Genomic DNA, 21,634 nt, shown 5'->3' with positions numbered 1-21,634 from the left:
GTGCTTGTATGAACGATGACATCTGAGCAGACTTCGCAACCGGAGAGTCGCGGCTGTGGCGAAGAGCAGGAGGAGGACTTCGGCTACAGTCGGTTTCCCGAGCGAACTCTTGGCCAGGGGAAGAAGCCCGCGTTGAAGGGAAAAATAATCTCCACCTTGTTTGGTTCCCAGTATAGGTGTCAGTCGATGCTGAAGGTTGCCTTAGACAGTAAGTCCTCCCTCTGCTCCCTGTTCGTGAGAATGCATTTTTCTAATGAGAAAGGATGAGGTACCGACTTCTGCCTCAGAGAAATAGCTCTAGGTATTTAGTGTGCGCTCTCCTCAAACAAATGAGCCTTAGCATATTTCCTTAAAGTTTACTGCGTGGTAAATTGTAATTCTGACCTTGAAAATATATTGCCCCATCTAAAGTAACACCAGTATAGTGATCCACCCAAATGCTATGAAACTATATCTGTACAGTTATAGAAATATGTATGCACCTACACACATTTTCTCATTTGACAGAATTCTTCAAAAGGCAAAACGGGGGCGGAAAAAAATGGGAAAAGGTGGAAAGATCCAAAATTTTAGAGTATGTAATTCAACCATGAGATCTTGCAGAGTTCAAAAATGGAAGTTGATAATGCAGAATTGTAGTATGTGGTTTTGATATTATTTATTATAGTTGTATAATATTATTTGTATTTGTATTTCCACATTGTAAATCTTCCCGAAGTGACTTAGAAGGTTAAACCTACCAACTAACAACAAAGAGAATGCTTGTTCCTCTCCAACTGTGGTCATTGTTAATGCAGAGGAGATCTGGCCCAGGAGAGAGCAAAAATAAAATATCATTGGAGTATTTAATTCTTGATTAGTAACCACTATTGGGATCTGCAACTCAGTCAATAAGCGTCATGGTCACTAAATGGAAAATCATATGACTGTGATGAGCTTACATCTTCACTTCTCTTTCAGTCATTAACTGAATTGTCATGCTCATTAAATGAAACGTGCCAACAAAAAAACAAAAAAAAGACCTATTGATTTCCTTGACTATAGAGATTCTCAATCATCCAGGTCATGATTGTCCCAAAGGTACTTCTTCAAAAGGCAACTGGACTTCAGTTAGAATTGAATTCTTTATTGGCCAAGTATGATTGGACACACAGGGAATTTCTCTTTGGTGCATATGCTCTCAGTACACATAAAGAAAAATAAAATACAATACATTCTGAAGAAGCTTCTTGGATGAGAAACGAAACATGTTCAAAGGGAGGGGAAAAACCCAAGAAAATCCAGCTGACTTTTGAAAGAGCACCTTTGGAATGTGTTGTTTTCCTTCTTTCCCTGCATGGAGGATGTCACAATCAGAAAAGTGGATGCTCTGGTATCGTGGTATTATAGTAGAATCTAGGTGTTGGACCATCTATCTTGGCGTCCTATATTAAAAGATTATTTTTTTCAAAGTTTTTATCAAAGCAGAATATTCATTTGCAATTTGCAAGAGCATTAGTTCCTATGCTCTTTGGCTGTGGAAGTCATATGCACACTTGAACATTATTAAACTCCCTTTAATTAATGAGATTTGATATTTAAGTAAACACTTAAGATTTTGCCAGTAGTATTTCTTGCAATCAATCATCTTTGTGTTTTGATTATGATATCTATAAATGGTTTTTGGATGTATGATGTTTCATAAGTTTAATGATATTGTAAACACTTTCTGTGGTAATTTAGAGATGAGTTCTGCATTTTTTTTTCCTGAACAACAGATTTGTTTAGAAATGAGGTTTTTTTTGCCAATGTTTATTCTAGGTCCACAAGCTAAATTGCTACTTGAAGCTATGAAGAATTCTGGCTGGTGAGATAATTTATTTCCAATTATTATTATATAAATGTTCTGTATTATATTTGTTATATGTGTGACTCTTCAATTGTTTTAGTGCTGTTACCAATACTCGACACATTTCATGTGAAAATTGTGATAAACATGTTGGTGGAGGATTTGATTCTTCAGTATCACAGGTAAACTACTACTTTTTTTCTGCCTAATGTTTGCACCTTTTTATGCTCTGCTAACAAAATAACTTTAAAAAATAGTTATGTAGTCAGTGTTAAATAGCAAAGTTTAGAATTTTTGTCAATCTCAACTTAATATTTTGCTATTAAACCAGAGGTGGTATTCAGCTGGTTCATATTGGTTCATGCGAACTGTTAGGGGAAATTTGGCCTGGGTCGCTGAACCTATAGCAACTTCTGGCTGTCCCCCCATCCAGTCGTCACTCGCTCGCCCTGCCCACTCACCGCTCGCCCCATCCACCCGATGCTCGCTCACCCCACTTGTTTGGCTCCTCTCTGCAGCTTGTTTGCCTGAAGCGCTGCGCCTCAACTGAGTGGCCCTGAGCTGTCTGCCAGGTAAGCCTGTGAGTCACAGCCTAGCTAACTGCTCCTTCCATCCCCATCATCCCAGCCTTCCTCCCCTACTCCCTTCCCCGTGGCCCTGCCATACTTCCCTGCCTTCCACATGGTCTTCCCAGCAGTCCCTGTCACCAGGCCCGCTTGCGAAGGCCTTCCCTACTCCCTTCCCTATGGCTGGCCCTGATATGCTTGCCTGCCTTCCACGTGACTTTCCTGGCATCCCCACGAGTAGCTTGCGAAGGCAGGCAAGCAGGCCTGGCCACAGGGACCGCCAGAAAGTCAACATAGAAGGCAGGCAAGCATGTTGGGGCCGTCCAGCCACGGGGAAAGAAGCTAGCAGTCTACTCCCTTCCCTGCGGCCCTGCCATGCTTGCCTGCCTTCCACACGACCTTCCCAGCAGTCCCCCATGCTTGCTTGCCTTTCAAGGTCAGGTCACACATTCAGCCCATGAAGGGAGATGCTCCATCTCTGGGCCAGGGGAATATCCGCCCACCCTCCTGGAGATGGCTGCCACCGCTCACTTTCTTCCTTCTGCTGCCACCTCTTGGGCTGAGACTGCTGCTCTGCTGCGGTGTGTGTGCAGCAGCCCAGGGACATCTGCCCGCCCTCCTGGAGCACTTCTACCACTGCCACTTGCTTTCTTTCTTCTTTCCCTGCCACTGGGTCCAAACTGCTGCTCCGCTGCGGTGTGCATGGGCAGCTCCAGAACATCCTCCCACCCTCCCAGAGCACTGCCGTCGCTGCTTACTTTCTTCCTTATGCCGCCGCCGCTGCTGCTCTGGAGCTCGCCAGATCAGTTCATCCAAGCCATGCTTTGCTCCCTGGGAAGGACTCCGTCATGAAGAGCTATATGCCCAGACCAGATGTGTGTGCATGTAAGAGACAGAGAGAGAGTCTGTGTGTGTGTGTGTGAGAGAGAGAGAGAGAGAGATGGAGATGTGGCTTCTTGGGAGTGCATTTTGGAGAAGTATCAAGAGAAATGCTAAAAGCGCAATCAGTTTGGGATTAAATTCCAAATGAAATTGGATCTTCAGGGTAAAGAGACATGAAGAACTTTCAACTGCAGGTTTCTAAAAATCTTATTAAAATGAATGGCTAGAGGCAGTTCTTTAATCCTTAGCTATTTAGCTCAGGAATAACATAGTTGAAAGGGACTTTGGAGTTCTAGTCCAACCCCCTGCTCAGGCAGGAAAATTGAGGATGCCAAAATCTGAGTAGAGGTTCTGGAAAAGGTGTCAGAATAACAGAATAACACTTAGAAGAGACCTTGGGTGGGTGGGTGAGGAGAATCCTATACTATTTCAGAGAAAAGGCCCGTCCAGTTTTTTCTTAAAAACTTCCAGTGATTGAGCACCCAAAACTTCTGGAGACAAGCAATTCCACTGGTTTATTGTTCTCACTGTTAGGAAGTTTCTCCTTAATTTTAGGTTGCTTCTCTCTTTGTTCAGTTTCCATCCATTGCTTCTTGTTTTGCCTTGTGGTGCTTTGGAAAATACATTGCTTCCCCCCTCTTTCTGACAGCCCCATAAAAGCCTATTGCCTATCACACTCTTGGGCAAAGCATGCGAGCCATTTTCTCCTTTCAGTGGTCCATGAAAGTACATCTACTTTCATATTATGTACATAATTAAGTTGAAAAAAGATGAACAACATTTTTACAGAACTATATATATATTGAGGCTGGGTGTGACAAGGAATGGCTGGGAGGGGAAGAGCCCTTGACATGAGGCACATTGAGTTGGCCATGCCCATCAAGCCACGCCCACCAAGCAAGCCATGCCCATAGAACCAGTAGTAAAATATTTTGAATCCCAGCTCTATTAACCCAGTGGTGAAATTCAAAATTTTTCCCTGCTGGTTCTGTGGGTGTGGCTTGGTGGAGGGGTTCTGTGACTGAGTGGGTGTGACCAGCTCGACATCACTCATGCCCACACCCACTCAGTCACATGGATCCTTCCATCAAGCCATGCCCACAGAACTTGGTAGGAATTTTTTTTCAGTTCTTTTTTTAATTATTTTTTTATTTATTTTTAATTTTCAAAACAAAACACAAAAAATCCTCCTTCTTTACATACTGTAGAAAGTGTATCAGTTGGTTACAAAAGACTTTCTGTGCATCTCTTCCACAGTCATCAACCATAATTCATATTAACTCAAGTATTTTAACTCAGATATTTATACATATCACCATCATATCTCCATTTTAATTTGACTAATTGTTTAAACGTCCTTCATCATAAAATATACCAAGATTTAAAACATAACCACATACTGGCATTTCATTTGCTATTTCTAATATCCTCCAATAGCACTGAATCCTTATGGCCTATTCTGGCTAAACATCCATAATATTTAGTAACAAAAATTTCTAATCCTCCTTCCCAAATCACAATTTACATCCAATTTCCTTATGTCATACATATATGTTGTCATTATCCCTTCTTTATTTGACTGTATCCTTTATCATAACATTTTCCCCCTAATAATCAAAACTGAACTAAATTTAATTTAATTCTTTTTTATTAACCTTTATATATAACCAAAAAAATTATAATCTTCTTTTCATAGGTACCATTCAATATTCATATCCAATTATTACTTATCATAGCAATACATGTGTATACATTATTATCATTATCAATTATTTATTTTAACTATATCTATTGTCACTAAATTTCACTAAGTTTAACTAGTTTTACATTATACATTTTCATGTATCAACCTGTATCTTTCCAGTAGCAAAACAATCTCATGTCTTCTGCCATTTGTGGTATCAGTCCTCTAATCATCTCCTTAATCAGATTTGTATGGACTCCTCTTTGCAACTCATTGCTTATAAATTGTAATTTCGATGCCCTTCTTCTGTTTCCTTGATCAGCTTATCTTTAATTGTCAGTGGTGTTATCAACGATGTTACTAATAAAATTTCTCTCTTTAAATCCATAAATTCTTTTGTTTTTTGTTCTTCTGTATCTTGCCATCTAGGGTAGAGTTCCCCTCCATTTAATTCTTCTTTCCATTCCACTCTTTCCATTTCCGGACACAAACCAATCACCATAGATATCAGCGGATTTGATTTTTTTTTTTATTATTATTAAAAGTTTTTTTAATTTTTAATTTAAAACAAGTACAACATCTTTCTTTACATGCTATAGAAAGTGTATCAGTCGATCACAAATAAACTTTCGTGCATCTCCTCCACAGTCAACAAACATAACTCATGTTAACTCGAGCATTTTAACTCAAATATTCATACATATCACCATCATCATATATCCATTTTCATTTGACTGTAATTATTATTTAAAAATATTAATAATAATAATAATCTTAAACAATACATGCCCACACCAGTGGGAAAAGAAAAAAAAAAAAGAAAAAAGACAAAAAGAACAAAAGGCAAGGCAGGGAAGAAAGAAAAAAAAACCAAAAAAAAAAAAAAAAGAACACAGGTATATATTATAAAAAAGTATATCAGCTGGTTACAACATGTTTTGGTGCATCTCTTCCATTAATTCATATTAATTCAAATATCTTAACTCAAATGTTTACCATATTGACATCATTATACCTCCACTTTTAGTTGACTACAGTTATTTAAACATCCTTCAACCTTAACTATGCCAAGGATTTAATCCATAACCACATGCTGACATTTCATTTACTTATTTGTAAAATCCTCTATTAACATCAAATCCTCATATCCTGTATTAGCTGAACATCCATAATATTTAAGACCAAGAATTCCATCTTCCATGCAATGTAGTGTATTATCATTCTTCCTTCTTTAAGTAATTATATAGTATATCGTAACATTTTCCCCCTATTAGTTAACATTTAACTATATATATTTTATTTTATTTTTTTAATAGTGACAATTATTGTGATTAATAACCTTTGTATATGGTCCAAAAATATTTCTAACCTTCCCTTCTCATATCCAATTATTATTCATCATATCAACTCCACATTATATACATTACTATCAATATCAATTATTATTCAGCTATATCTATTACAAATAAAAGTAATTAGATTTAGCTAATTTTAAATTGTATTCTTCCATCTATCAGCCTATGTCTCTCCAATAACAAAACCTTCTCAATCCTATTGCCATTCGTTGAATAGATTTACCAAATGTTTTTATAAGCAAGTCCAAACAGGGATATCTTTGCACCTTTTTGCTCAGGATGTCTCTGATGAGATAATAATGTTGTCCCAGGCTTGTTAAACTTTTCAGATTGACTTTAATTCTCAAGGGTGGAATTAAAAAATCTGCCAATGATATTTCATAAAGTGTAGATTCTTTAATACTTCTCATTCCTCCTGCGCTCTGTCTCTTAAGATGAATCTTCTGTATAGCTGCCCCTCTTTCCAGCATTGCATTTCTTTCTTCCTCCGAGATAAACCAGACGTCATTTCTCACATTCTTCATTTGTATTTCAGGAACATTCAAACATTCAACATTCTCACTTTTTCTTCATATTTTAATGTCAAATAATCCAATTTTTTTTAATCTTTCATATGAATCAAACAACTTTTGAAATGCAGAAAAAAATATTTGAAACAAGCCTTTGGAAGTATAAATCGACGCCATGTTGTGACGCAGTTAGAGGCTCTAAAATATTTGCAAGTAAAAACACGCTGGGAGCTGTGCGATCTTATCTGATCTTAGACCAACACAGCCAAGCAATAAAAGTGTCAGATCGTAAAAAGCCAATTTGTAGTAGATTAGTTTTACAACCCATTTAGAAAGAGTCAGGGGGGAATGTTGAAGAATTCTTTGAAGCATTTAAGAAATAGGGTAACCACCGGCCATAAATCCATTAAAGAAAAAACAATTCGCCGCTGGATTCTTCTGTTCTTTGGTTTCAATTAGTTTAAATTTTAGTGCGGACCGTCTCTCTTTGAGTAATAAAATCAGCTTACCAGTTGAATCCACTTCCACCATTCTTAGGGGCAACCTGCAGTTTCGGTTAGCATACAGCTAATCCAGAAGGAGTTGGCAGGAGGGGTTAATTCCAAGCCCCCCAGAGACTTGCGAACGTCTCTGAGGTCACTGGATCTCCCCTCACCTTTCACTGTCTCTTCGGGACAGCTAGGGTCCGACGACCCGTCCAAAATTCCTTCGGAATAGGGGAATTTCAGGAATAGCCTGAAACTCCGTCTTCTCACTGCTAAGCCCCGCCTTCTTCCCAGCGGATTTGATTTCTTTATGGTCATTTTTCTCTTCGGTTTTTAGGACTCTAACCTCCACTTTTTCCACTTGATAAACATCTCCAACTTCTTCGTCATATTTTGCTGTTAGATGCTCGAGATTTTCCAACTTCTTCTCCGTCCTCTCAAATGTGTTTGATAATTTCTGAATTTCTAACAATATCGTTTGCAAACTTAAAATTTCTTTCTGCTGTTGAAATTGTGCCATTATCTTCAGCTGACAAACACTGCAGCTCTGGCTTGGAAGGTTTTTACAAGATTAAGCATAAATTCACAATAAGGTCTCATTTTCACTTTTCTCTGGTAAAATATATACTTCAAAGGAACATCTGTATGCTTTTCTTCTTATCACTCTCTATAAACAAACAGTGAGACCTTGAAGTGCCAAGCCAGAATAATCAGTGATGAAAGTAAAAGTGTTTTGTTTCCAATACACAAACCTCCAACTTCCAAGAAGCAGTGTTGTCTTTCCCTCTGTTACAATTTTCTTTATTTTCTTTTGTATTTTTTTAATATTCCAAGTTTAAAAAAGGTCAAATTCTTGAATGAAATAGAGAAGAAAAAGGGAAAAACACACGCAGTAATGAAGAAGGATTATTTTAGTCCATAGGTTGCAAAAAATAATTTTAAAAAAAGATAGAAGAAGAAAACTTAATCCATTCGTTTCAAAAGGCTTACATAAATTCCATCCATGAAAATAGCATTTAAAAGGTAAGATAACACACTGTCCAAAACCATTCAAAGCTTAATTCCGCTGCTTATTTCTTCTGTTCTCAAATTTAAAGTTTTGTAAGCAGTCTCTTTTTAAAACGGTAAAAATTCCTTACCAGCTGAAAACACTTTCTCTTTCCATATCCTTCCATTTCGGAGCCGCCCAAACTTCATCAGCCTAAGCCAGCTAGAAGAACTTCTCCTAGATCGATCAGGGACTTTGCGATGTCCCTGAGATCAGCAGGACGTATTCTTCCCATTCACAATCTCTGCAGGATGGTTTAGGTCCGTTTGGACCACCCAGCGGCAAAAGTTTCAGTGGCGATCTCAGAACATTGAGATTGCATGTCGTCTCGTTGCAATGTTGGCTCTTCCTCTCCAGAAATTATTTTCATTTCTATTCTGCCTAATCCTGGCCTAATCTGTTAAAGGCATCCCTCTCTCTCTTCGTCACACGATGCATACTTACTTTCTTGCCATGGCTGGCTGCAAGGGAAGGCAACCAGGGCTGAACCGTCACCACTGGGTTCCCCGCCAGCCCTTATCTCGCCCCACTTGTCACAAGGTGCTTGCAGCAGCAGCCTCTTTTTTTCAGTGCGACTGGACGCATCTTGTGCCGAAAAAGAGATGGCCGTTGGCAGGCTTCTTCAGTGAAAATTACCAGAGTAGCTTCTTGAACGCACTGCCACCACCCTTTTCAATGCGCCAGTCACACACACGGACCCTGTTGCCTGCTGTGCTGCTCCGCTCAGACTTGCCCAGAGGAGTCCCTCCGGTGCAGAAGCAGCAGCAGGCAACGGTGTGCACATGTGCAGCTGGCGCATGGAACAGGTTGGCGGTGCAACGTGTTCAAGAAGCAGAGTGACTCCAGTAATATTCACTGCAAGAAGCTTGCCCAGGCGCCGTCTCTTTTTCGGCACAAGAAGCGTCCAGCTGCACCAAAAAAAAAAAGAGGAGGCGGCTGCAAGCATCTCCCAACAAGGGGGGTGAGATGGAGGCTGGCAGGGAGCCCAGCGGTGACAGCTCAGCCCTGGCTTGCCTTCCCTGGCATACAGCTGCGGGAGGGACATGTCATCTGGTGAAGAGAGAGCGGGCGGGTGGCGGCTCCAGAGCATGGCCAGAGCTGAGAAATGGCACATTCTGTGACCTGGTTGAGGCAGGTGGCGAGCAGGTGCCCTCTGGGGCAAGGCCAGAGCCCAGGAATGGTACATTTCCTGACCTGGTCAAAGCGGGAGCCGGCTCTGGGGCTCAGGGAATGGCACGTCTCTGAGCTCTGGGCCTGACTCAAGGCAAAAGATGAGTGTGGGGCATGCATTCCTTACCTTTGGTGAGCTGAGTGAGCAAGGTGATTGGCTGGGCTGCATGGTGAAGGCAACAAAAATAGGGCAGGGATGGATGGGTGGAGTGAGCAGCTGGAAGGGGTGAGCGAGTGGCCGGAAGGGGTGAGAGACGACTGGGCGGATATGGGCGGGGCAACCAGGGGTGATTTTTACTGGTTTGGCAAACTGATTTAAATCATCTCTACCGGTTCGCGTGAACCAGTCCGAACCAGTTGAATTTCATTCATGTATTAAACCCTCTACTTTTTTTTTCTATTGGATTAAAATACTCAATACATTTTTTTCCTCAGTTTTTTGTAAGCTAGCTTCATTATATTGAAATAGATGGTGCTATTTCTAAATAACTATAGCAGGAAATCAAATAAATTAGGAACAGCCCCAGAGCTCAATAACAAAGCAACTATTTTTCATTAGTGGTCAAAGCAATTTGGCGGTAAAAATGGAATTCATGGTGGGTTGGACTCAGATCTCTTATGGGCACAAAGGGACTCAAAACTGATAATACATCAGGCTCAGCCTGGTGATTTCCTCCTGATATTGTAATGCTATCAGCTGATTTTTAATTTTAGTTTGTATTTTAATATGTATATTTAGTCTCTGGGAGGTTCCTCATGCCCAGAAAAGGAAAGAGAGGGGGAAACCAGATAACTAGTTCCCTCAAGTTCTCTGGCATCTAATGAATGGTTGAATAATGATGTGTATAGAACAGTATGTAACAGTAGCTGTGAAAGCTCTAAAAATAAAATGCATTGTTAAAATTTTGGGTTAACTTTGTTTGCAGATTGTACTTTGCCAAAACAACATACATAGTCAATCTCAAATGAACAGAGTGGTTTCACATGAACTTATCCATGCATTTGATCACTGCCGTGCTCATGTGGATTGGTTTAACAATATAAAGCACTTAGCCTGTTCAGAGGTAAGTTGAAAAACTTAATTTTATAAATATATTTTAATAAGGATATCAGAAACACACATAGCATAAACCTCATATCAACAGTTTCACTTCCAGTAAAGTCTTATGCTTATTTACCCAGAAAGTAAATCCTGATGGTTTAAGTGAAACATATTTCTGAATGAATTAGTAGAATTAAGTGATCCTACTATCATATTTTATGTTTCTTTGCTTAATTCCTGTTGTGAATATTAGTCTGTTTTGTAGATAGGTGTAAAAACATTCATAAACTGTAGGTATCTCAGTCTGTACCCACAAGTGAGATGTGGTTGTTGTCCATTTGCCCATGGAGATTTTCCAGTCCCTCCCTCTAATCTGGAGAAAGAGAATTTAATTAAACGTTAGTTACATTACTTTGTAATGTAATGTATAGATTGTAACGTTATTCAAACATTATTTTATTTTTCGTTCCTTTTGATTATTGATAGAAAAATAGTACATGGATCTTGTGAGGACCGTATTTCTCTTGTATGCTGGGATTCTGGAAGACAATAATAAGGGAAGCACATCCTGGAAATTAGATAATAGCAGTAGCTGCTATTCTAAAGCAGGAGATAAGAGGGCCAGGTCTAAATACCCAGGGAACTTCTGGGAAAGATTGTTTGCAGCAAATTTTTAGTCTATATATGTGTGAGTATGTGTTTGTGTCTATGTACTCTTATAGCAGATCCAGGGCTTTGTAAAGAGGGTGGGATAGAGAGAGTTAAGAGAGGAATATAGTAATGTGAATAGTTTTTTAAATGAGTAGTGTGTTCTTATCTTCAGTGGATATAGCAACATATTCCCTCCATCCTTTCATCTAGAGCAGCCTAGAAATGTCACGGGGAAATAGCTTGTGAAACTGCAGCATGTTTTGCATTTTTCAAACAATGATTTAAGCCGTTGTTTGACCACAGCAGTATTCCTCTAACTCTCACTGCAAGCAAGCGTTTAAAACCAAACACATAAAACAATCTATAATACTGTATATACTCGAGTATAAGCCTAGTTTTTCAGCCCACTTTTTGGGCTGAAAAAAGCCGCCTCGGCTTATACTCGAGTCAGTGAAAAATTTGCCCGAAATGGAGGAGAAAAAGGGGCGGGGCCATGCCGCTGGGTGACACTCGTGAATGGCCCAGTGCCCCTGTGAGTTTCCCCTCCCTCTGTGTCAGTTTGCCGCGCAGCGCGCACCGCACCATCCCCCCTCCTCACGTTCTAATGTAATGCAGGGCTGTCTTACGATTCCCCTTCCTCCCCCTCCTGCCGCTCTGCAACGATGTCCCACCTCCTCCTTGTTATGGCAAGCAGCCACATAGCGATGTCCCACCTCCTCTGGTACAGTGATCCAATGATAGGAATCACTGTGCCGTGTGTCATAGGAGGCGGGACATCGCTCCCGCGGCTGCACGGGACATCATCATCACAGCGGGACATCAGCATCATGAGGTGAGTGAAGTATTTCATTGAATACACCGCTAGTTTACTGTTTTTCTTTGAAATAAATATTCAAAAACATTATTGGTATCTATTTTTATTTTTGAAATTTACCGGTAGCTGCTGCATTTCCCACCCTAGGCTTATACTCGAGTCAATAACTTTTCCAGTTTTTTTGTGGTAAAATTAGGTGCCTCGGCTTATATTCGGGTCGGCCTATACTCGAGTATATACGGTATCTCCACTAAGTTATTTAAATTACCGTATTTTTCAGAATATAAGACGCACCCTTTTTCCTCAAAAAAGGCTGAAAATCTGGGTGCGTCTTATACACCGAATACAGCATTTTTGCCTCCCGAAGCCCCGCCCCTTCACCAAAATGGCCGTGCATAGCCTTATGGAGGCTTTCACAGAGCTCCTGGGGCTGGAGAGGGCAGAAATGAACGAAAAATGGGCTGTTTTTTGTCCCCCTGCTCCCAGCAGCACACTATAAGCTTCCATAAGGCTATGCACACAATGTTTTTGACAAAAAACAGGCCCGTTTTCGTGAAAAACAGGCTGTTTTTGGGAGGTTTGCAGAGTGCAAAAACTTTTTTTCCCATTTGGAAAGCTCTTTAACTGATTGATGAGAATTACATTGATCAAGTGCTGTGCCAGCAGAAACACCTATCTATCTACTCTATTTCTTTCTCTCTCTCTCTCTCTCTCTATTTCTCTCTCTCTATTTCTCTCTATCCCTCTACCTACCAACCTACCTACTCTCTCTCGCCCTACCTATCTACTGTATTTCTTTCTCTTTATCACTTTCTATTTCTCTCTCTTTATCCCTCTACCTACCTACCTACCTACCTACACACACACACACACACACACACACACTTGATCTCTCTCTATTTCTCTCTCTCTCTATCCCTTTATCTACCTATCTACCTAACTACTCACTCTCTCCCTACCTACCTACTGTATTTCTCTCTCTCTCCCTCTCTATCCCTCTATCTACCTACCTACTTTTTTAAAAATTTGCTTCTTCAAAACCTTGGTGCGTCTTATACTCTGAAAAATACAGTAGTATAACAATAAATGATTTTGCAAACAATCGAAAACATCTTAACCAGCGATTTATCTTTAAGGTGAAGAACAATTGTTCTTTCCCCTTTTTTCTTGGTTCCAGGGAATAAGCATCCTGCCTCACACAATTTAGAAAGAGCTTTACAGTTTGTAAACACAAGGAAAATAATCCTGATCTATGGCAGTTATATTATCTTTTCCCACTGATATCTCCTTTGGGTTGAACTTGGTACCTTATGACTTCATGGATGTAGCCAGCACTGTCATAATTTGCAATTGCCTCCTCAGATTTTTAAAAACTTTTCTTTCTAATATAATTCTTGTACTAGTGTTGTCTCATTCAAGAACTAAGCAGAGCCCACTTATATAGCTTCAAAACTCAGAAAGAATAGATTAGGTACTGCCACCTACTGAGATAATCAGAGTTTACTGATAGATAGATGTCCATCAGATCTTAAGAGGTACTATTTAAGCTAGTTTGGGTAGTATTATTTAGAGGTTGGAGAAAATAAAGTCATTGTTGAATCGGAATATCAACTCCTATCGTCTCCATGGATATGTTCATCTCGTTTATTGGCAGTAGTATGGGAATAGTTTGGTACAGTTTTGGGGTGCTTCTTATAAACACATTTTGCCTAGCCTACAGCCTTGGAGTTTTCCTGGTCTATCCCAACCAAGTATTAATAAAATCATCTCTTTTTTAGTTTTCTGGCATCAACCAAGTTCAGCTAGGGTTCATGTCTTATTTGAGGTAGTTTCTTCTGTAATTTGAGACTTAGCTGCTACCTTGCTCAGTATTTCTCAACTGGGGAATTCTTGGCATTGAAGTCCACACATCTTCAAGTTGCTGAGGTTGAAAACTACTGCCTGGTTGAATGAGTAAGGTCATGTTCTATATTTCTAAAATGAGATCAAGGTGATAGTCTTCCAGCAATTATGTTTTAATAGCATCCCTGGAGAATGGCTATATGAACAACCAAGAGAATTCACTTATTCTTAATCATTTGATTGTTGAAGCTCTTTTTAGCAATTACACAACAAATTGGAAATGAAGGACAGTTTTGCAGCCATTTGGACAAAAAGCTTTAAAATGGGATACTATGCTAACTTTTCTGTAAATATTCTACTCAATTTGTGCACCTTTTATAGATTCGGGCATCTAATCTCAGTGGAGATTGTTCTCTCATAAATGAGATGATGAGATTTAGGTTTGGGCTGAAGCAGCATCAGCAGGTAAGTTAATAATAATCTGTAAAATAAGACATTTTGATTGATGTCTTTATTTGAGGTAGTTTCTTCTCTAATTTGAGACTTAGCAAACTTCAACAATTTATTACAAAGGAATGTAGTGTCAATAGACACGAAAAAGATACAATCAGGGTTTTTTCTCATTATGCTATGTGTGTATGCATGTATGTGAAGGGGGGGAATTAAAAATAATGCCTCAATTTCCATAATTTTAACTGAAATAGGGATGTTAAAATAGATGGAACAGAAAAATAATCCTAAAAATAAGTTGTTTTGTTACCTGAATTTATTTCCCCATAAAATCACATTCTCTGAATACATTTCTCAGTGATGAACAAGCTTCTTAAAGAATGAAAGAACTTCACATTTTGGTCTTCCATCAGGTCCCCACAGTTGGGATAAGATAGTGAATTCACCTTCACAATTGTGTCTAGGGTGACTTATGTGATGTGAAGCTTAGCATTGTCTCGTTGAGTCCAAAGTTCCTTCTTATGCTTCCATATTTTGCTCAATTGTTTTTTTTGAAGTGGCACAGGTAGAGGAAATGGAAAGGATTATCAAGGCCTGGTTGAAAAGACAAAATGTGAAGCATTTTTGTGACAGCATTTAGTGAAGCATTTAATAAAGCAATGAATGATGGTGATTATATGGAAATGTAAATACAATAATACAATTAAAAGATAGCTTTCAATGATTTTGGGTTTTATTTATTAATATATTCCTGTTTAACATTATGGAAGTGAGAGCAATACTTTTCATGCATCCTTTATTTTAAAGAAGAGGGATTAAGGATGAGAAATCTACTGTTTAGTGGCCAGATCAATTCTTTCATAATTTAGCCAATCTTGAATTATATTTTTCAGTGTTGATATGTACATTCCAAATTATGGAACATTATTTTTGTGGTTAGAAAGGCTAAGATTACTTGTCCTAAAGGTGCTTTTTCAAGAGACAACTGGACTTTCTGGTTTTTCTTTGAAGACGTTTCGCTTCTCATCTCATCCAAGAAGCGAAACATCTTCAAAGAAAAAACAGAAAGTCCAGTTGCCTCTCGAAAAAGCACTTTTGGGCCAACCATAACCTGAATGACTGAGAATCTCCATAGACACTTAAAATTACTTGTTTATTTTATTGGATAAAAAAATTGTTCATAGCTGTTTGGTAGTAATCTATAATTCAGGACTATTTGATATACATTTATGAGGTAATAAACATTTATGAGGTAATAAATATATTAAGTTATTTCTGGCTATTCCTTTGAAACTTACTGTTATTCTTAAAATCATATAATCAGGTAATCTGTATTTCAAGTAATGGAAGTCCTAGATATAATGAAAGTCTGAATTTATTCATTGGTCTAAAATTACTGCAAAAACATTAAAAATACTTATGGTGTTTGTTTAATGACACAGCTGATAAAGTATCCTCATGAATTATTTATTAACTGTTGAATTGTACACTATGATATCTTCCAACTGATACATTTAATGTGGGGGGGGATTTTTGAGTTAGATAGCAATACATTGAAAGATATCCATAGAACTTATAATTATTATCTATTTATTTAGGTAATAATAGTTATATTACCTAATATTATATAAATCTAATTGTTTGTTTAATGAAAGCTTTAGTTGATTAGATGTACCTTGGCCTTTTTTATCACCTGTTTCAGACTTGTGTAAAGATGAAAGCTGTTCGCTCCATGTTGGCTGTTAGAAATATCACTAAAGAGACAGCAGAGAAAACAGTAGATGAAGTCTTTGAATCCTGCTTCAATGATCATGAGCCATTTGACAGAGTACCTCACAGCAAATTGGATGCAAAATATGCATACAGAGGTTTTCAAAACCGTCACCGTTACTATCAAAATTTATAAATGAAAACTGTTTGTATCCAGACTATCTACCACATTAGAGGATAATTGAAGTCCTTGGAGAGACTATATCCAATTTGTTTAATTTCCATTCTGTGTTTCATTTACCCAATTGAGTTATTATATTTTTTTCAACAAGCAAAACTGATGTTTGTGAACATAGGCATCAAGGGAGGACAAATTAAGAAAGTAGCGTATCACTGCAAGATCAGTAACTTTTATTTATTTGCTTTTGCATTGAGAGGAATAAAAGGGAAGAAGCTTGTCACAGAATTGAGCTTTGTTCACTTTGGCTTTCAGATGTCTATGTATCTTTTAATTAGTATTGCAATTTTTTTCATCCTTGTTTGAATAAAGGTCATATTTAATTGTACGCACTTTATTCCAAGTGGTTGGACAGTGTGATTTTGTCATTTAACATATCATCAAACTCAGAGCTGTATAGTAAGTCAACATATAAACAAACTCTTAAACCAAATCATAACATTCTTGTTTTGCAGCACGCATCCCAAATAGAGTGTGCCACGACTAATGCCATGAATTTTTATTCATTCTGCCCTAGTTTGATTGATGTTTCACTCAAACATCAATGTAACATTTATTTGATTTTTTTTAAAAAACACTGATCTCTTTGTCCAAATTGAAGCAACATCCCAAACTGAATTGTAGCCAATCTGAACCCTCCAATAATATTTTTCTTTTTCACTAGAATTGGATAAAAATTTCAGGAAATTTAGGACACCACAAAGAAATAGAGGAAGTCAAAGACTGGTGAATGGGTTTTAAATAATAGTCCTTTAATTTTAAAAAAGACTTTAAGTCAGAAAATATACTCAGTAAATTCAGTGATTTCTCCATCCTTTTTTCTTTGAATTGTTTGGGGGAGGGATAGTTTTTCTTTGTTTGGTTTGTGGACAAATTGGAATTGCTTCATTTCTCTTTCAGTAAATTGTTCTGATCCATTCTGGATTTGGGATTCACACCAAGTTTTATCCATTCCTGCATCTATATGTGTGCGTGCTCATATTAAAATAATTCTTTATTCCAGTAAATAATTATGTACTAAAGAAGAAGTGTTCAAATCTATATGCCTGACAGATATTAATTTTTGCATTAAAAATCCAAGAACTTGTTAAGTTAGACTGGCTTCTCCCTTTTGAAAATGCAGCACCTATCTTTGAAATGGGACATTACAGTGGCTCCCCCCCCCATAAAAATAACCCAGCAAGAAGAATTTAAAAAGTAAAAATAGCTAACATACAACTATATCAAAACCACTGTTAAAAACCTCAAGCACAAAAGCATTATCATGATCAGGATATAAATACAATCAATACATCCAGTTTAGTATACCCTATTTTTCACGTACCTTCTTCCTCCCTAAAAGAGGGTGGAAATTTGGGTGCATCTTATACTCCCTATGTAGCTTTTTGGAAGGTTTTTTTCAGCCTTAATGAGGTGCTAACGAGTGAAACCTCTTCACATTAGCACCTCCTTAGGGTTGAAAAAAAAAACTTGAATATTTTTCCTTCCAGCTGGGAGAGGCCAAGGAAGTAAGATTTGAAGACTGCCTTAAGAGGTACTTCTTTCATCCAGTTTCTATTTTGGGGAGATAATCCTCTCAAGGGCAAGGCAGAAAGCTCCTGTGGCTATGTGATTTCTATTCTTTTGAGGATAACCCCTTTAGGGGCAAGGCTGGGATTTTTTCCTATGGCTATCTTGAGTTTTCTCAATGGTTTCCTTCAGGCAAGCACTGGGCTGGTTTGTTGATTCAGCTTTGTTACATTTACCAGCTTTTAAGTGCTTTTGGCTGAATGCCCAGATCTAATTAAGATTTCCCCCCCCCACACACTGGGGAAAGAAAAAAAGTGGCAAAAAGCCATTTTATTACACTATTGTGTTTGCTTGCTTTTCTGGTGCTATGGGAATAAAAATGAATACCCGGTGGGCAGATTATTATTTTCCTACTCAAAAATGAAGGTGTGTCTTATACTCTGAAAAATACAGTAACCATTGAAGAGGCTCCCTCCAATTAAACTGCTAAATGCAGTAGTTCTGTCAGCATTCTGAGTAATGCACCCATTGAATGAATAACTCCAAGGCAAGTAGATTCCTCAAAGGATATGTTTATTAGATACATTATATCAGCACAGCCTGTGAAAACCAACTCTGACAATTTCTGCAGTTTTCACCTAATTAAAAGGATCAAACTCCCCCCTCCCAAGTGTCACGGTCACATTGTCCATCGAAGATGGAAGGAAGACTCTTCTCCACTTTCAACTTCCATCTGTTTTGATGATCTTGGTTCCCACAAGAAAGCATTTTGTTTTGACTGGAGCCTGGCCATCTACTCCTCCCACCCCTTCCCCCTTTCTGGCTTCGTGGCAACTATGAGGCAGCACAAGATGGCTTCAGCCAGGTTTGCTTCAGAGTTGACAGGCTCATCTCTTTAGCCCCTTCCTAAAGGTCAAAAGGGCTGGTAGGGGCATCTGTGGCAGGCTTTTGTCACTTCTGATGAGACTGATGGAGTAACCAGGGATCTGGTTGGGGGAAATTGCTAATATTTTATATCACAATCCATATGCCTGCACATTGTGGAGCATTCTGCAATTCTATCCATAATTATCTAATCCATAGACAACTAACCCTCGCTCTCACTCTTCATGTCATCAAGGTTTTTTAAATCTTCATTTCAAGCAGTAATTTTATCAGTGACCCACTACGTCATAGTTCCTGACTGTAAATGACTCAATATTAGAAGTAAAGTGGTAGAAAATATTTTATGCACCTATGAAGAAAATTGTGCACTAAATTTTTCACAGATCCCTCTTGATATAAAACATCTTAGCTTAGCAATAGCGTAATCATGCCTGTTAATATGCCTATGACCTTTAGTTATTTTCCAGTTTCCTCTTTAACACTTTCCAGTGTGGCAGCATTTTCAGAAGGCATCAAAAAATCATGCACATAAACTTGTTCACTGTCACCTTGTTGCAACATGTTGCAAAGATTTATGATTTTAAATGCAGCCTTAAAAAAAACTGTACCTTGATTTTCTCCCCTAGATATTTTGAGGCCATTTAACTGATGTGGTTTGCAGTAGAAATATTCCTATACACAAAAGTTCCCAAGATACCTAGACAAGTCTATACCTCTAGTCTGGTGCTGTCAGATACATCAGCTTTCCTTTATTTGCAACCTACATTGTCAAAATGCCCTAAAACATATTGCCTGAAGTAAAAAAAATGGCTCTATTCAAAAAATTGACTGGCTTTAAGAGCTGAATGTTATGTCTGGGGAATAGGGTAATTTCCTAATCATATCTGACCATAGGAGGCTAGCTCTGAGGAAAAACATAAAGACTAATTAAATGGGGAAAAATGTGTCAGGAGGTGCAGGAAACAGTTGGGGATGTTATCTCCCCTCCACCAAAAAAAAAAAACATCTGAGGTGTCTGCCTAATGATAGGTTGAGGTTGACTTAGCATGTGTTCAAAAGCTGCTCCTGAGTATCAAATCAGCAATCTACTTGTCGGAAAATATCTATACTATATTGGAATATCCACGTAGTTTCTGGGTAACACTATGGAATTGGTCTGACATAGTCTTCCATAACACTTTGCTCAGATTCCCAATCTAGTTTATAGATCGGGGGAAGGGTGTTGGTGGTCTGTCATTCCAACATTAAGCAGTCCTGACACTGCTTAACTTTTTTGAGAATATATGCTGCCACCAATGATCATCTGTGAAAGGTGCAAAGACTTTAAACAAAGAATAACGTTGTTTGTATAGTTGCAGAAATGACAAGCAGTCAGCATGTACTGTAATCTTAAAATACAGGGAGATAATAAACAGTTTCTGTACTATTTATAATTCTTAGAAACCACTGTTTTTCTCTATAATATGAATGTGCTATTTGCTAATGATTTTACTGAAGGGAGGGGACGGGAGTGGGAGAACCAGATTGGTAATCCTTGCCCTTGCATTTGGGGATAGTTATCAGCACAGCAGAGGAAGCTAGAGTATCACCAAAATTAAACTACAGTGAAAAGCAAACCTTGAATTATTTCAGCATGCATTTCCATTTTATTTAAATCTACATTTTAATCCAATTTATATAACTAATGTTAAAACAGATTAGAAATTAAACAATTCTGCTGCATTGTTCAGCACTAGAGAGTTCAAAAATGAAATATTTACTTCCTCATAATAATGATCAGAGATTATAAATAGAATATATTTGGCAGGCTCTGGTTCTCCTGATGCATTTATAATGAGGATATTTAGGATAGGAACGTAAAGATCTCCCTTGAAGAAAGATATGGAGACTGAATGTTGACATCAACTGAGTTCAATATTAGAATAAACTCCAATGTAATGGGTATATATCTTTCTCAGACCCTCTTGCAGAAACATTTGTGGAGATGGAGGTGGAGGTGGAGGTGAAGTGATAGAGGATGAATGACAAAAGTAGCATCATCCCAGTGTGTCACAAACTCTGCATTTTGTATACACATGTCTGACAATGCAATAGCATGATCCTATTTCATCGTTTTGATAGCAGAAACTTCAATTTTGTGGAAGCATCTTACCTGTTTTCAATTTGTTAAAAGATAATTACAATGGCTGTTTGACATCACATTGTCAGCTTGTGAAGTTAATCATTGAAGAACAAGTGTAAACCTTTTCTAAGAAAACTTCTTTCAGATTTTTCAAGATAAACATTTAGTTTTCCATTTAAATCTTTGGGGCAGAACAGCATTATCTTCAATAAATATATTGATTGAATGATTCAGCAAGGGTTCTTAAATATGTAAGTAACTTAAATGATTGATTTCTACTATGATTAGTCAGAATTTTAAGTGAAATATCCATTTTTTCAAATTATTTTTTCCAGTATTAAAGATGGACATTCAATCACTTCCAGTAGTCAGTGACAATAGTTTTTAATTTATTTATGGAGAATGTATCCATACCTATACCTAACTGCCAAAAAAAAATCATAGTTTTTCAAGACTGCCAGCATGAATCGTTGAAAAGTTTTAATAGTATATCTCTTGTGCTTTTAAACCTAAAACTGTAGATTGGGAGTTTATTCAAGTGGATGCTAAATTCCATATAACAGCACTTCCAAAGCATCCCTTTTGTGACTGTGGGGTGAGGAGTTTTCCTCCTCTGGGTGCAAAAAGCTTGATTTTTAAAAAGAGCAAGAAATACAGTATGCAACACATCCACACGATTTCTGCTAGTACAGGTGAAACTCGAAAAATTAGAATATCATGCAAAGTTCATTTATTTTAGTAATGCAACTTAAAAGTGAAACTAATATATGAGATAGACTCATACGCGCAAGGCAAGACAGTTCAAGCCGTGATGTGTCATAATTGTGATGATTACGGCTTACAG

General features: G+C 38.0%; 1 protein-coding gene across 2 annotated transcripts; it reads left to right on the top strand.

Moving 5' to 3' along the window:
• Nucleotides 1-2: 2 nt before the first annotated feature.
• Nucleotides 3-16,611, top strand: ATP23 (ATP23 metallopeptidase and ATP synthase assembly factor homolog). Of its 2 annotated transcripts, XM_032220664.1 has the most exons (6): nt 3-208; nt 1,801-1,846; nt 1,929-2,010; nt 10,454-10,591; nt 14,258-14,341; nt 16,029-16,611. In XM_032220664.1, exons 1-6 carry the CDS (start codon nt 16-18, stop codon nt 16,230-16,232), a joined length of 747 nt encoding a protein of 248 aa, XP_032076555.1. In that variant the 5' UTR covers nt 3-15; the 3' UTR covers nt 16,233-16,611. The 2 variants fall into 2 exon arrangements, with proteins under 2 accessions (XP_032076555.1, XP_032076556.1); XM_032220665.1 differs by lacking the exon at nt 1,929-2,010 and having other exon boundaries at nt 167-208.
• The last annotated feature ends 5,023 nt before the right edge of the window (nt 16,612-21,634 follow it).

Source organism: Thamnophis elegans, chromosome 7 (assembly GCF_009769535.1).
Source record: "Thamnophis elegans isolate rThaEle1 chromosome 7, rThaEle1.pri, whole genome shotgun sequence".
Taxonomy (NCBI): domain Eukaryota; kingdom Metazoa; phylum Chordata; class Lepidosauria; order Squamata; family Colubridae; genus Thamnophis; species Thamnophis elegans.
Note: the sequence above shows the minus strand (reverse complement) of the source record. Positions and strands in the feature narration are given on the sequence as shown.

Excerpts from the sequence above, each read along its gene's own strand:
- ATP23 (XM_032220664.1), top strand. The coding sequence starts at position 16 with ATGACATCTGAGCAGACTTCGCAACCGGAGAGTCGCGGCTGTGGCGAA. Across the intron at positions 1,847-1,928 it reads GCTATGAAGAATTCTGGCTG|TGCTGTTACCAATACTCGAC; the intron begins GTGAGATAATTT and ends CAATTGTTTTAG. Across the intron at positions 14,342-16,028 it reads GGCTGAAGCAGCATCAGCAG|ACTTGTGTAAAGATGAAAGC; the intron begins GTAAGTTAATAA and ends CACCTGTTTCAG.